This window comes from Astatotilapia calliptera, chromosome 12 (genome assembly GCF_964374335.1).
Source record: "Astatotilapia calliptera chromosome 12, fAstCal68.1, whole genome shotgun sequence".
In the NCBI taxonomy this organism is placed as follows: domain Eukaryota; kingdom Metazoa; phylum Chordata; class Actinopteri; order Cichliformes; family Cichlidae; genus Astatotilapia; species Astatotilapia calliptera.
The window spans coordinates 28,502,243-28,518,913 of NC_137433.1; the positions used below are offsets into that span (position 1 = coordinate 28,502,243).

General features: G+C 38.7%; 1 protein-coding gene across 3 annotated transcripts in view; it reads left to right on the forward strand.

Moving 5' to 3' along the window:
• kcnip3b (Kv channel interacting protein 3b, calsenilin) overlaps positions 1-15,026 on the forward strand; it is a 55,861-nt gene extending 40,835 nt beyond the window's left edge. For all 3 annotated transcript variants that reach the window (XM_080308822.1, XM_080308821.1, XM_026186866.2), the window contains 6 exons: positions 8,434-8,558; positions 8,682-8,751; positions 10,491-10,669; positions 11,504-11,608; positions 12,011-12,073; positions 13,985-15,026. In XM_080308822.1, coding sequence (XP_080164948.1) covers positions 8,434-8,558; positions 8,682-8,751; positions 10,491-10,669; positions 11,504-11,608; positions 12,011-12,073; positions 13,985-14,032 — 590 coding nt within the window. In that variant the 3' untranslated portion in view covers positions 14,033-15,026. The remainder of the gene's footprint in view (positions 1-8,433; positions 8,559-8,681; positions 8,752-10,490; positions 10,670-11,503; positions 11,609-12,010; positions 12,074-13,984) is intronic.
• The last annotated feature ends 1,645 nt before the right edge of the window (positions 15,027-16,671 follow it).

The following is a 16,671-nucleotide window of genomic DNA, read 5'->3' on the forward strand; positions in this document are numbered from 1 at the left end:
TTTAAAGTGCGGTGCTTACATGTGGAAGATTTTGCTGTGAAAAGACGTGGTACAGTCAAATAAGTGTTCCATGCAGGTGAAACTAGCCGACCTTAACCTGCAAAAACAGAAGAAAAAAAAAACAATTAGACAAATTTCTGCAATAGTAGGAGTGGCAAAATCTACACTTTGGTACATCTTGAGAAAGAAAAAAAAAAGCACTGGTGATTTGAACAACACAAAACAACCTGGACGTCCATGGAAAACAACAGTGGTGGATGATCGCAGAATCATTTCCATGGTGAAGACAAACCCCTTAAAGACAGCCAACCAAATGAGCAATGCTCTCCAGGGGTTAGGCATTGCAATATCCAAGTCTACCATGAAAAGTAAATATAGAGGGCTCACTGCAAGATGCAAACCACTGATAAAACTCAAGAATAGAGAGGCTCGATTGCACTTTCTTAAAAAAAAAAAAAAAACATCTAAAAATGTCAGCACAGTTCTAGGAAAAATATTCTTTGGACAGATGAAACTATAATCAGTCTCTACCAGAATGATGGCAAAGTGTGGAACAGATCATGATCCAAAGCATACCACATTATCTGTAAAACACGGTGGAGGCAGTCTGATTTCCTGGGCGTGCATGGCTGCCAGTGGTACTGGGACACTAGTGTTTATTGATGATGTAACACAGGACAGAAGCAACCTAATGAATTCTGAGGTGTTCCGAGACGTACTGTCCTCTCATATCCAGTTAATGCAGTCAAATTGATTGGCCAGTGTTTCATTATACAGACAATAATGACCCAAAACATACAGGCAAAGCAACCCAGGAGTTTATTAAAGCAAAGAAGTGGAATATTCTTGAATGGCCAAGTCAGTCACCTGATCTTAAACCACTTGATTACAACAGTTACTACAGTTTAATACAATGAACTGGAACTGGTATAACACCACATACAAAATTTTAATCAGCTTTTGCTTTAATACTGTAAAGTTAACATTAATATTAATATAAAAATACTACTGTTTAATGCTGAAATGAGAAATGTATGTATCTGAAGAAGCATGCAGTGAAGCAACTTGAAGGGTTTGTGGTTGTGCCCTTTAAATCATGCACCCTCACACTCAGTTAAGGTTCTTTGTTTGTTTGTTTGTTTTTAATCTTGAATATGTGCATCGGGATCTTATGGCAGGAAAGCTTAATCCACATTTTTAAGCTAAACTATATATGCAATAAAAATGAAAGTTTGTATTTTGTTTATGTTATTTAATTCATGTCAGTAGGACACCAACCCAAAATGCAAAATGTTAAATTCAATTCAATCCAGTCCAGTTTTATCTATAAAGCATCAAAGCACAACAGTTGCCTCTCGTTATTATTATTGATAACGAGGGGCTGCGGTTTAGGGAATGCCTCATTGGGATAGACGGGTGGAAACTAGACAAAGAGCAGAGAGAGGGTGAAACAAGAATAAATGTGTGTGTGGTGCAAGTAGGTATTTATAGACATATGACCGGAAGAGGAGTGTTTTGGGTGGAGTCTAGCTCCTGAAATTCAGAAAAATTAGCTCCAATTATGTGCACTAATTTAATTTCCCTGGCAGTGTGACTTCTTCCAGGTGTATGAGTGATGAGTGAGTTTTTTTTTCTGTCATTTACATTCATGCTACTGTGTGTGTGTGTGTGTGTGTGTGTGTGTGTGTGTGTGTGTGTGTGTGTGTGTGTGTGTGTGTGTGTGTGTGTGTGTGTGTGTGTGTGTGTGTGTGGTAAATGGAAAGTCAAGAGCTCAATAAATCAAAATCTAAGTGTGATGCTAAAGGAAGTTAAATCTAAAGTGAATACAGGTATTGTGGTATGAGGTGGTAAAGATCTTCTAGCTCCAAGAGTGTGTTGATTCCATCAGCAGCAACAAAGACGGGTACTATGGATGTTTTGATAAGACCACAGTTTAATATTAATTGAGAGTTAATTTGTCTGGGATTGCACCACTTTTCAGTCACAACTGGTGCAATCCCTATACATCTGGATGACAAGCAGGACTGGTCCTTGAACTGGTCTTCCTTAGATGTAACCCAAGAGGTTTTGTTGAAATTAATTGATCTCTATGTCGCCTCATTTTTTTTTCTGTCTTTGTGTTTGCAGTTTAAGATATTAATTTTCTTTTCACATTTTCCTGCCTCAACGTTTTGAGTTTAAGTTGTGTTTATAAAAGATTCGTTGTTTCATCATTGAGAATACAATACAACAGGCTTTTTAAATATTCATTAATTCAGTGTTTTCACAACAGAGTTGATTATAATCTCGTGGGGGAACCAGACAGGCAAATATCTATTAAAGTATGTTTTAAACCACATCAGGAGGCTATCTCAGAATCCATTTTGGTACTGTGTATGTGCTAAAACATTCCACATTTAGCATCAGCAATACATTAGTGGTCGCTTATTAATCAGAAGATGCCGTGGCCTATTTGATGAATTATTTATATCATCAGCACTCAACAAAAGCTCCTTTGATTTCACCCTACGAAAAATATTCACTCATTGGCACTTGTTGTGTGTGTTTGTGTAAATGTGTGTGTGCTTATAGTTCAGTTAAGTGATGTGATCTAAAACCAAACCACTGACCTTTCAGGCCGGTGCTCTCTGATGTCGATTTTTGGGATCAGTCCAGGACCTATTTTGGGATGAAATCGATGGCAGAGGTAGCCTTGGCTTTAGAGATGTATGAGCCCTATTTCGGGGCTTTCTGATACCAGTATCTGGTGTTTTACTGGCGGTTTGTGTTGGATATTTTAAGTGGCAAGTGGCGTCAGTGTACGGTAAGAAAAGATAAGGAGGAAGTGAGTATTTCACTCTGTTCATCTCTGGTTTCTTTGCTCATTTTCATGTTTCTTAGAAGCCCTTTAGATCAATTTAATAAATTACTCAGAATTTATGATTCGTATCATCAATTTCCCAAAGCTGGTACATTTAGAAAATGCTTTCAGTTAAACAGGACCTACTGTGCTTCTTCTTGTTTTATCTAATATGGCCAAAGTTTCAAATAAGTTCAGCATATGTGCAATTAATTCCTCTGAAAGGAAAGCTCAGGGTTTAGACTTTAGCTTTGACACTTTTTTCTACTCTTGGACTTCTATAATATCAGCCCACCTTCTGTTTGCAAGGGGCAGCCAATCAGAAGGCAATCAACTAAAAGTGAGAGGAGCTTTAATGCTGTTTGTTTCAGATCACTGATGAGCTGAGGGGCTAAGGCACAGTAAAAGATAAAAAGATTTATTTGAACTGTGAATCAATAAAATCAAAATAGCAGGCAGTAGTGGACTGGCAAGTGGAAGCACCAAAACATTTCCCGGTGGCCTAAAGGTCATTTTAGCCTGCCGTGAATTTGAGCAGCAATATTATAAAAGTGCGAATGAGTTGAGGGAACTATCAGACCACAGCAGATCTGTCTCTAGCGTCCTCCTCTGCCATATCTTCCCTTTGCGGATCCTCCATCATTACATCCATGAGATTTCTCTGTGGTCTTCAACTTCTTCTCCCTGGCAGCTCCATCTTTAACATCCTGCCTCCTCTGCACATGTCCAAACTGCTCAACCTGAGCTGTTCCTCTGATGTACTTATTTCTAATCTTGTCCATCCTGGTCACCTCCAGCATCATCAATCAGCCCCGTATGTGCTTAATGTAAGAGCTGTCATTTTTAATTATTATTTTCTTATTTTAATGGCTCCATCCTCCAGGATCTGAAAAACAAATGATGTGAGATGAATGTCACTTTCAGTTAATGCTGTTTATTTAGAGCAATATGCTTAAGAAGCTGCATCTTATGATCTTAGGAGTTAATACAATCCACTAATGGTAGACTCTGTTATCTATGATTTATCGCTGGATTTTATTGCTAAAGTTTCAAATTGAATGAGTAGGAAATTATAGAAGGTCTGCATGGACATAACTGTGAATGGAGAGAAAAACAATTTCTTAGTCTATGGAATTACATCCTCATATTACATCATGCACTTTGTGCATGTTGTCTCTTTAGTCTCCACTAGAGGGAGGCACACAGTAAAATGAGCTTTGAACAAGTGTCACAGGGCCTGAGGGAGCCTTGTCTCACTGTTTTTCTTTATTACATGAGAATGAGTGTGTGACAGGACTCCACCGAGGCATTAAATCTGTGCTGCAGATCCCAAGAGAGACGGGGGAACAATTAGAAAGTGGATCACGGAGATGACTGGGAAAATGAGATTCAGGACACCTGTTGACCTTTGTCACCACCCTCTCTGTGTCCTTAAAGGCAAATTATTTTTCCGCTTGTCACATTTAGCAGAAATCATTCTAATCTTTGTCAGCCATGCCTATTTAAAGCCGTCCTGCACTGATTTGATGTATTTTCCGGTCTCGTGTTGAGGTTGTTTTGATGGAAATGGGAGAAATGCAACTTTCTCTGCTTCCTCAGGAGTTCAGAGGTTAATTAGCAGAGAATAAGGTGTGATATGGAGGGAGGCTATAGAGGAGGAAGCTGCACAGCATCAGTCATTTGTTCTGTGGTGGATTTTCCTGATGCACCTCCTTGTGAATTTTGGATAATTTTTTTTATTGTTATCACTGACGGCAGGAATAATATTTACTGGAGAAATCCCAAGCCAGCTTCAGCTTTTTGCCAAAAACCTAATCTATGTGGTGTGAGAATATTTGAGCTTCCTCTTTGTGTGATTGGATTTCCTGTGGATTAACGTGGTGATCCAGATTTTTTGGGGGGATTTTTTACTCTCATCTGAAGCATTTGACGTTCATGAGGGAGTTGGACCATCACACCCTGCTTTTAATTGTGGAAAAAATCCTGTAACATTCATTGGAGCACAACAGATCACCGGGGTAAAAAAACAACAAAAAAAAACAGGCAGTCAATTAAAAAGGCAGAGGGGGAGAGCTAAATAAAGAATCATCAAGAAAAAAATGTGACATAAAAAGAGTGATGAGTGACTGACACTGTTTCAGAGACAGGAAAAGGCAGTGGAGAAGAGTGAGACTGTGAGAGGCAGATGGATTAAGACAGGTGTCTATAGAGAGTCCAGTGATGTCGAAATAGAGGCAAGGAAAATAACAAGAGAAGACGAGATAGAAGAAGAGGGGAAGATGAGTGTAAGATGGGAGACGGAGGGACTCCAGACAGTTGGCATCGTCTGCCTGGTGATCATGTTCCTCAAACTGATGCACCTGCTGGGCCTGATCGACATCACTGAGACCGGTGAGATGCCACAGGAGGGGGGAAGTGAGGAGGAGGAAAGACACGGAGCAATTTGTGAATGTTGTGAATGTGTCTGACCCAATTTGGATACGTGTAGATTATCAAGAGAGAAGAAGACATAGCTGTAAGAGACATGAGACAGCCACAGATGGTGTAAACAATAAAGACTTTTTTTGGCTTGGTTTTACACAGGCATCATTTTAAAGCTTGTTAGCTGAATAATTGATGTGAGTTGACAGTCAGTCCCTATCAACCTCTGGTAATAATTGCTCACATGTATATTCTTTTAACCCAAAGCTTTAAATATGTAAATCTTTTAAAAATGGCAATTATAGAAATACACAGTGTATTACTGATTCCTGAAATACTAATTTCAAACAGGAGTAAATAGTTTGATTTCAGTTTGGCATGAATACATATTTGATGGTCTGGTGAGTATTTGCAGCACTGGGGCATTAAAGGGGGAATTAACTATCATGGTAATACCAGTGCAGCAGTTTGGCTCGTGTTTTAGTGACAGTTAGTGACATTAAAATTGACACATGTTTAAAAAAACAACCATACTTTCCCAGTACCTCAGAGTGTGTATAGTACAGTAGCTACAGAAATCACTTCTGTTAGAGCAATGATTCCCCAGTACCAGTACAAGTACCCCCAGGGTACTTCTCCAGCCAGGGGAGTACGTGAAAGATCAGCTATTACTTAGGCCAGTTAAAGACTTTAGTGGACATTAACATGTTTAAGCACCCTCGAAAACATGATTCTTCACCCTCAATGAAGCAATAATTTTCAGTTAAATACAGGTGATATATATAATTAAAAGGTTTATTTATTCAGATAATAAATCATTAAGGAAAATGTGCTTATAAATTGAATCTTTGCCAATCAAGTCAATTTTATTTCACCAGATTCCATTAAATTTGACATTTTATCTTTTATTTATGTTACAAACTATACATGGAACATTCACATGTAATTAAATTAGAGGTAGAAGTAAAGCATTTTGGGCACAGGCTATTTGACTGCATAAAACCTCTCTAAAAGAAATAAATGAGGAGTAAAACAAAGAAGAAAAACTGATTTACTTTTATCCAAAGAGAAATCAACGATTAAGATAGTTTTCTAAAATTATGCCTAACACTTTACATTATTACATAATGCATTGCAAATCCCAGCAAAGTGAAGTCTGCCATTTTCATTCTTAATGTATTATAATAGTTTTCAGTGTATTTTGTAGATTGTGTTCTGTGTGTCTGAATTTTCTGAAGTTTTGAGCCCTGGGTTCAACATTTCCATGGTAACAGATGCCTCCGCCAATCAGACGCCACTGTTTCAATTTAGGATTGTGGGTAGAGTAAAAAAAGCCTTTTCGTTACAACGAAAAGGTTGATATACAGACCTGTGCTTTCTGTAGGAATACTTACCATCATCCCATGTTTTAGATTGTAGTAAGGCGTAACTCTGAATGTTTATGGCTCATAATGAATCAGGTTTTTATTTCCACAAACTAAATGCTGACCTGCAGAACTCTCGTCACCAATAGTTTTTCTTGGTTATTCTGTATTATTTTGTATCATGCAGGAGATACAGAATAATCATGCTCTGATGGGATCATATGAGCGTTATTTTCTTTAATAGAATTTGAAATTATTAAAAATGTGCAGGTTAGATTCATTTTAGATTAGAATCTTTAGCAGGCAAATTAAACTTTTTTGCAGAAATGTTGCAAAAATGCATTGAACAGTCTGAAAATTTAGAGGGGAAAAAGGAAAATGTGTGGATTTTTGAGAAAGTATTTCATCCTACCGGGTGCCTTTTCTGATATAACTGGGTTACAAGAGCATGACCGTCTTTGACAGCTGCACCCATACAGACAAGGTCAGAAGCCATCTTCTTCTCACATTGTGCAAGAATAAATGAACTGTAAAGAAATGTTGAAGAGCAGATCACATTCCAGTTTTAATCCCCTTCGCTGTGGTTTGGGTTTATGTTTCACAGCGTATCATATTTCCCCGCTCTGCTGGGTGTTTTATCCGAATATGACATGAGTCCTCTCCTTTGGACCCAGCGTGTAAACCACACAGCGTCCGATCTGACTTGACATGTTTTCTTTTTGTTTTTTGTTTTTTTCTTCCTCTTACTGTCACTCTCCCACTGTTCTCCATTTACGCTCTTTCACTCCATCTCGGTGTCGACACCCGTCCACCTCCTCCACCTCTGTTCTTTCTGTCTAAAGATGGTGAGTATGTAACAGCACGAGTCCAACCAAACGGAGAAAACGTCCCTCCTTTTTTAAAAGTGTTTTCTTTTTGCCCGGCTGTGCAGTGCTTTCTCTTAGTGTGCAATGGTAACCAATGTCACGACACTTCATTTGAGTGAGAAAGTGTCTTTGATCTAAATGATCAAACTTAGGTTTTCTGTGGTGGCTTTTGTTTTGAAAGTCGCTCCATATAAAGTCAGCCAGATTTGAAACATTTCCCACACGTCTACCTTCAGGATAGGCTGATTTTTGTTCTATAATAACTTTTTTATGTTTAATGAAGGCATGCAAACTTTTACTTTTATACTATAAATATACTTTCCAAGTTACAGGCCCTTGAAGTACATAGAGATTGGCTGGAATTCAGTGCTTTTTAATGGCCTTTCATTTTTAAATGCTTGAACCTGATTAAAACTGATTTGGTTGTAGTTTTTAACTATGTTTAAACAAGGCAATAAAAAAAGTGATAAATTTCAACCTTCCTTTTATATATTTCAAGGGCCTGTAGCTCAGAAACTACTCATACATTATTGACCAACAATATCAGCTGATTCTGATGGGGCCATGTGGGATGCATTGATTGAATTCTCATAAAATGACCCTCCAAGTTTGGTGACATGTCCACCATAAAGAAAGTACCTCCTCTTATTTTACTCCCTTGTTCGCCTGCCTTTTCCTCCTCCGCAGTTTTTTGATAATTCTCTCTTTTGAACTTCGAACATTTTCCTCTTATGCCTCCTCCTGTTGAATGTGTGAACCCACCCACACCCCATCTCCGAATGTTGACCTGCATCCTCTCACTCAATGTCTGCCCCATCCTCCCTCTTTTTTCTTTCCATCCTTCCCTCCCTTCATCACTTCTCTCTCCTTCTCCCCTTCTTTACTTTTCCTCCTTTCTGTCTGTCTATCCATCCCTTTCTCTCTGTCTCTCTTCCTCCCACAGACAGCAGCGACAGTGATTTGGAGCTGTCGACTGTGCGTCACCAGCCAGAGGGGCTGGACCAGCTGCAGGCTCAGACCAAGTTCACCAGGAAGGAGCTTCAGTCTCTGTATCGAGGCTTCAAGAACGTGCGTCTAGCTGCTCCTTCTGCTGAGACCAGCCTAATTGCTTTGCTATTATTACTATGCTTTATATAGAGCTGAATTATTATTCTAACATGTATATCTCCTTTTTCCTCCTCTCTTGAGCAGGAGTGTCCCAGCGGACTGGTTGATGAGGAGACATTCAAGTCCATCTATTCTCAGTTCTTTCCCCAAGGAGGTTAGACATTAAAACAATCTCCTCTTTTTCTGTCCTTTTTAGTGAGGGACTGAGGGTCATATTTTTCCACACCTGATTTATATTTCATAACTTTGACCTCCTAAGACCCAAACTCTTTCATGGCATGCATTTTTAATTTCTCTTTGCTATTTGGGCTGATTGGGACCTGATGAATGTAAAAACAAAATTATCTGATTTCTTTTTTTTTTTTTTGAGAAAAATGAGACCCACATATGAGGACATTCGTTTTAAATTTTGATAGAGCAGTGGCAGTATAATGTCCTCCTAAGTGGATATCAGGCCCTTGTAGAGAAAAATTTAGTATTTTGGTCTAGACCAGCGGTCCCCAACCCCCAGGCTTCAGACCGGTACCGGTCCGTGAGTCGTTTGGTACCGGGCCACGAGAGTTGAGGCTCAGGTCTGAAATGTATGTGTTTCAGGGTTTTTATCGGTTTTCAGCGTTATTTTGTTATGGTTTTTATCATTAACTCAGTTTTCCTCGGTCTTTTCACGTGTGTTATGAATAAATCTTCTTTTTTTGGTACCGGTACTAGTTTTATTTTGTTGTATTTATCTGCGACACCTTAAAGGCCGGTCTGTGAAAATATTGTCGGGCATAAACCGGTCCATGGCGCAAAAAAGGTTGGAGGCCGCTGGTCTAGACGACCCAAAATGTGATGTCCACATGTGTGGACGCCAGGTCCTAGGAGGTTAAACAAGATTTAAACAAGATGCACACCCAATTATTTTGTTCCTGAAGCAGGCTTGAAATATGCCTCCATTCAGGAAAGAGAAACAAGGGTTACCCCAGTAGGTGTCAAAGGGGGAATGAGTTAAAAGCATTTAGTATGAGAAGTAAAAGTATGTGGCTACAAGAGCCACATGCTGCAATATTCAGTTAAAATTCAGTTTATCATGCTTTAATGCTGCCCTATTAAAATAATTTAATAGCATTAAAAAATACACAGTGTGTCAGAATTAATCTGAAACTGAAAAGTCCAGTATGACAAAGTCTGAAAGAATACCCAGACTGCCACCTTCAGATGAGAGGAAGCTGCTTTGGATGCTCAGGAGCAACCCAGGAGCCATCAGTGCTCAAGCCTGCTATGAACTGGAAACCAGTGAAACACCAGCTTTATTGGCTGAATATGTTTTACATCGCCATGGACTAAAAGGGTGTTGACTACACGGACAAGTCAAAGCCTTCTGGAGAAAAGTGACACAAAAATTGATCTATTTGGGTACAATGACATGAGGCATTTTTGGAAGAGTGTCATGTCTCCCTCCCCTTACCCCTGTTGGAGGGTTCTTTCTGTTAAAAAGGAGGTTTTCCTTCCCACTGTCGCCAAAATATTTGGTCATGGGGGGGTCGTCTGGTTGTTGTTGGTTTCTCTGTATTGTAGGTTCTTCATCTTACAATACTAAGTGCCTTGAGGTGATTATTGTTGTGATTTGGTGTTATATAAATAAAACTGAACTGAATTGAAGGCGAAGCGAAGCTTTACAACCCAAGAACAATGCACTGCAACAGTGTTGCAACAGGACGCATCAAAACACACACAAAAACTAGTTCTAGAATTGAAACCGCAGGCTAACCTCTGGAACAGCCTTTCCAAAGTCCCAACTTCAATCATGAAAACTTGTTAACAATGTTTGAAAACTGGGTCTCCCTCTCCTTTGCTTTTTTGGGTGCTTTGTTAAAAGCACCACATTAAATCCGCATCTTCTTTCATCTACAGATGCAACCACCTACGCTCACTTCCTGTTCAACGCGTTTGACATGGACAGAAACGGTTCAATCCGTTTTGAGGACTTCGTCATCGGCCTATCAGTGTTGCTCAGAGGTTCGGTCACCGAGAAGCTCAACTGGGCTTTCAACCTTTACGACATTAATAAGGATGGTTACATCACCAAAGAGGTGTGTGTGTGTGTGTGTGCGTGCGTGCGTGCGTGTAAGATATGTCATTTTTTTGACAACAAGACAAAGACAAATTTCATATTCTGTCACCTTTGTTACATCCAAAACTGTTTAAACTGACATGAAGTAGAAGCAACTAATAACTGATTTCATATGTGTACACTTAAGTGCTTTACAAGAAGATAAATGTTTTTTGTTTTTTTTAAAAACCACACTCACTAGCTCACCTTCTCAATCTAGATTCTGGGTCTAGATACTGATCAGGGGCCTTAAACCAGGCAGAATTATATATTTTTGTTAGTAATAACTATTATGTCCTATTTAAGCAGTTAATAAGCATTTTAATAATGCTTATTAACTGCTTATTAAGGTGTTAATAAGCATATTAAGCCCATTTCTTGGGGCAGATATGCCTGTTTGTATTTGTAGAGAATAGCATGTTGATTGGCTTCACTTTGAGAAACTACACCAGTCGCAGACATTTAAAGGAGAGCTCTTATACTCGTTTTCCATGGTATAGGTGACCTGAATGATGATTGTGCCTTTGGCAGTTTCAAGCTAAATAAACATATGTAGACATTTAGCCTCAAGGGCTGTCTGTCTCTATCTATCTGCCCTGATACAATCTCATCTTTCTCAGAGACTGGCTTTTTTTTTGTTTTTATTAAAAACAGCCAAGATGGGACAACTAAATTAAATTTCCGTTTTAATCATATAATATAGAGTTTGTACATTTTAAAATTCATAGTAGGTAAACAAAACACTGAAACAGTTGGCTGTTTTAGGTAAAAAGTGAATTATATTCACTCCCTTTCCTTCTCTGCTTCTCTTCAGGAAATGCTGGCAATTATGAAGTCGATCTATGACATGATGGGGAGGTATACCTACCCTTGCGTGCGGGATGAAGCACCCTCTGAACATGTCGACAAGTTCTTTCAGGTTCTGATTCCACACAATTAAATATAATTTCTAGATTATAGTTTTTCATTGAGTCATGGATAACAGACTTAGGGGTAGTAAGATTTAGCCTTGAGGCAGATGACTAATGCCCAAAGTTATGATGAAAAGACTGGTGATGGCTCAGATTGACTCCCTTTTCCATAAAAGCTATTGTAAGCCATACATAACTACATTAGAGCATCTTAGAATATCTGTCATAGATAAAGACAAACGTCTAGGTATAAACGCAAACAGAGCCATTTATGAAAAGTTTTCCCTTTGTAAAATATAATTTGGTTGGAAATGACCCTACTCATTCATTTTGGTCTCTTAAGAGTTAAATATCGTAAATATTGTCTCACTAATGTCTGCTTTCTCTTCTTATTTTTTCTGTTTTTTCAGAAAATGGACAGGAACAGAGATGGTGTAGTGACTATTGAAGAGTTCATTGAGACCTGTCAGAAGGTGATGCACACTTTTTTGTCCCACACACCAGTCAGTGTAAATCACAATTACAGTATTGCAGTAGATCAAGGTTCTTGGTTCAATGTCAGCTACAGCATGACGGCACTCACACTGACTAGTGTTATCTCCCTTCACACATATTGTAAACCCTGACATGTTATTTTTGGAGGAATATTACACTTTCTAGTTTGTAATGATCATATTCTGTATTTATTAATTATAGCGTGTTTATTTTTGAATCACCTTTAATCCTGTGTTCTTCTATATGTGTCTCCACTTCTTTCTCACAGTCAGTACTGTAAGGAAAAGAGACCTGATTACACCTAATTTCCTTTTTTAATACCCAATTCATGAACTTAAAAACGTCAGTGATAAAAACTCAGCTTCACATCCTCAAAGATATCTCTGCAGTTAATAACCAGAACCAGATGTTCCTCATATCAATACACTATTTTGGTTGAAAAATGTTTATAAACTAATATCCTTAATCATGAACATTCTCTGAAGGAAAGCACTTCCTCTGTATTTTGCTATATTAAGCTCCTGGTGTTTAATTTGTCACAGTCAGTATCTACACAATGTTAACAAACACTAAAACAGTGTTTACTCATCATCTAGTTATTTGGGCAGGCTACTTTTTCAGATTTTTTATGTCTGCTAGACAACCTTGACATAAACACAGTTTTTTTTTCTTAGATTTTTTACAGTAAAGTCAGTAGGCCTTACCAGGAAGACATCTCTGTACTGGAAAAGAAAGAAATTTTAAAACACACCTCCAAAAGCTGTAAATTGTTAACTGGGCAACAGTAAAAGTCATTATCTCCTGATAAAGGGTAGTTTTGAGTGTTGGCACTCACTACCAGCAAGTAAAAACTTGTAATGAGGCAATTAATTGACTTTTGACCCCGTTTCTTAACTGTTTTACCACAAAATTTTCTTTAGATTGTATGCGCAGTTTCGTGGATGTCAGTTTTCTTACCGACTTCACAAGTAGTTGAGGTCAAAGTATGTACACTAACTTATCTTGTGTTTTGGTTGGTGTAAAACACTGGGTTTTTAGATTATTAGTCATTATTTATTTTGAGACCATCTGTGTGTGCTGTTTACCCCAAACTCAAATATTGGTCAGTGCCTCTGATGCAGCTCTGCAGCTGTTTTAACATGCTTCAATCAACAGAGATAAAAATGGAAAATTCAAGCCAGTGCATTTACGTAACGAGCAGAGAGTGTTCCAGTTATTTTACTCAAACTGTAGACGTACTGTAGCATGCTTTATTTACACACAATTTTTTTTTAAAATACCGATAACACTAAGGCGCAAAAGAATTACAATCTGAGAACTTTGAATTAACACAAACAATAGACTGAATGCTGCTGCTTTTCCCCAACAGGCTGTGTGTAATAGATGGATTACCACCAGGGGATGACTTGATCGATGACCTCAGTAAATCTTTTTCCTTAGTTAGTGGTCTCAAACACCAGTTCAAGTGTCATTGAATATAAAGTTTGGTGAAAAAGAATGTTTTTCTAGGGCTCTAAGTACACCCTAGATTTCATTTTCTGTATTTTCTGCATGACTTTCTCAGTGTCTCACATCACTCTTCTATACAGCATTGCCTCAGTTGACTGCATTCAGTCTTCTTCTCTATCAAGCACATCAAAAAACTGAAATTAGTTGTCTATTAGATATTTGTAAAAACAAGCTCAGTCTCTAATCTGTGCCCCTATAAAGAAACATGACATGGTGGAAGATTTATATTCGCAGTTGCTGATAATGACTCAGTTCTTTTGGCTATAAACAGTGCCACCATGGCCATTTGTTATATCTGAAACTTTGACCTAATCAGCGTGAACATTTGTTTCCTTCTGAATTTGCTGACAGATGTTTTTTCTTTATCGTTTTATTTGCAGGACGAGAACATCATGAACTCCATGCAGCTGTTTGAAAATGTGATATAAGAATCTGGACGTCCTCAGCTGTTTTCCTTCATTAGCACAACTCGCATACAAACAGAGCAAAGTCATGCACTCCACCCAATGCCGCAGACTCCACAATAACGTAAGACACCCTGATACATAATGTAGCTCCAGTGAAGATGCAGGGACTAGAGGTTTTTCTATTTCTCGCCACACTCTTTTAATGGTATCTTGTGACTGTTTCTGGATTACAAAAACTGCCTCATGTCAAAGGAGACATTCTTGGATGACTTTTTTGTCCTCGGTGGCTCAACAGACATGCTGATTGTGCTTTGATCAGCGGACAAAAGCCACAAGGAACGAAGAGGCTCACAGAAATTGACAAACTACACGGATACTAACTTTAACAATAACATACAGTATATACACTCACATATGGAAAAGCCTGCTGTTTCCTCAGATTTTTTTATAGCACTGGATGGAGAAAAAAATCACAGTGAAAAAAAAAGACATGAACTAAAGCATGTTTGTCATCAGATATGTCATGTGGAATTAGCTTGCACTACAGTTTTATGACTATGTATTATATGTGCCTGAAATAAAGGCACTGTAGATACCTGCACCTGATATACCACTGAAGAAAACCAGTGTATATGTATATACATGTAAAGTTAATAATTATATCTAATGCATTGTGTTGGTCTAATCTGTGCTCCACCAAGTGATGGAATAGGACCAGTGCTCAATATTTGTTTAAGAAATTTCAATGTTAATCACTTTTAAAAAAAATGGTTAGTAAGCGTCGTTGGAATTTGGGATATTTAAATGTTTCTCTTCTTTTTTTATTTTTGTTTTGGAAGATTATGTTTGCTGATCAGATTACAAAAATGAGTCTTTGCACAACCGTGAAGAAAGACACATCAAACTAAGACCTTTTCTTTAGTATCTGTGAGCATGCTGACTCCACAGTGCCACAGTGTCATGTACAGTACAGTAGGACCTTTGTGATGTCAGGTAATTAAAGATGCTGTCTACAGGTGCGACTTCTTCTCTTTATTGTGGTTAACCAGTGGTTAACCAGTGCATTCAAATGATGATTCAGAAAATCTTTCATTATAAAAAGTCAATTTCTATTCCTCTGTATTTAGTGTTACATGCTGGCTTTGGAGCATTGCCCTGTTGTGTGACCCGGCTTATGCAATTACGGCTATTCTTCCAGTCTTTCTTGATCATACTGTCTATTACTGCATGCATAATGCGTTCCTCAGCCTGACAGGGGTCACACTGATACTTTGATACGATCCCTCAGAGTGACCACTAACCTGATGATGTCAAGCCCACCCACTTAAACAATAGAATTGAATACAGTAAAATTATTATTTTAAGTGGTGCTTATTAATGTGCAGAGTAGATCAAGTTAACACAAAAGGGAAGACAATGACATGAACATATTTAATTTAGCAGCATATTTATTGATTGAACATTCAGGCTTTGGGTGAACAGGTTGCACAACATCACTGTAATGTGTGACATGAAAGGCTAAAAAGCACGCATTGATTTTCTCAGGAATTGGTTAAGGGCCAAAGCTGGGATTGAAGTCAGTAATTAGACATATTTATCAGTTGTAAAACATAAAGTTTTACAACACAGTGGCAAAAGCAGGGATCTCATGATGAGTCCAAGATAGTTCAAGATTCAAGATTCTTTATTCGTCACATGCATAGTTATACAAGTACAACACGCAGTGAAATGTAACCTGACACACTCCTCGACTTGTGCAAAAAGGGGGAGAGAAGAAGAACATTATATATTATATACATTAGGTGAATGTGCAGTAGTAGCATTGTATGCAGCAAGCAGGTGAATTCTGTACATTAAGCGAATTAAATAAGAACAGACAATCTGAATGTGAAGTATGCGATACACACAATGTTTCAAACAGAAACAAACAGAAAGAAGACACTGTCATCACATAATCGCCACCACCTGTGGCTCACCTGCCTCCCAGTACCGCCCCCTTGAGCTCACTGCACCACTCCTACTCAGACAATATGAACATATTTAAAAATAAAAAAGAATTTGAAATGTACATTGTGCCGGTGGGTGTCTAGAAGAGAGTCCTGTCTCAGTCACTTATGGATGCTGTGTGAGAGGGCGGGTGTATGTGTGTGTTTGTGGGGGGGGGGGGTGTTATGGTTTAGGGCCCGGAAGGCTTGGGGATACAAGCTCCTCTTGAGTCTCTCTGTCCTAGCCCGGATGATTTCAGAAGTTGGAACAGTTTGTTGCCAGGATGGGACGGGTCCTTCAGTATCTGCGCTGCTCTAGTCCGGCATCTCCTGGTGTAGGTGTCCTGAAGTGGAGGGAGAGCAATCCTGTAGCAGTGCTCTGCTGTACGGATCACTCTCTGAAGAGCGTTTTGGTCCTTAACACAGCTGTTCCCAAGGATGTGATGTTCTGTGTGAGGATGTTCTCCACAGAACCCTAAATACACAATACAAGCCCAGAGCCCCGAAAGCTCGTTTTAATTGTTTAGGAGGCTGCAGAAAACCTACAGCCAGGTTATACAAGCGGGGTTATAATTACAGAACCTGTCCTTGAAGGGGGGGAGTCTGGGCTGCGTCACGTTCTAAGTCGCTTCTGATTGGTTAAGGTGGGGCGAAAGCTTACATAGGCACCCGACG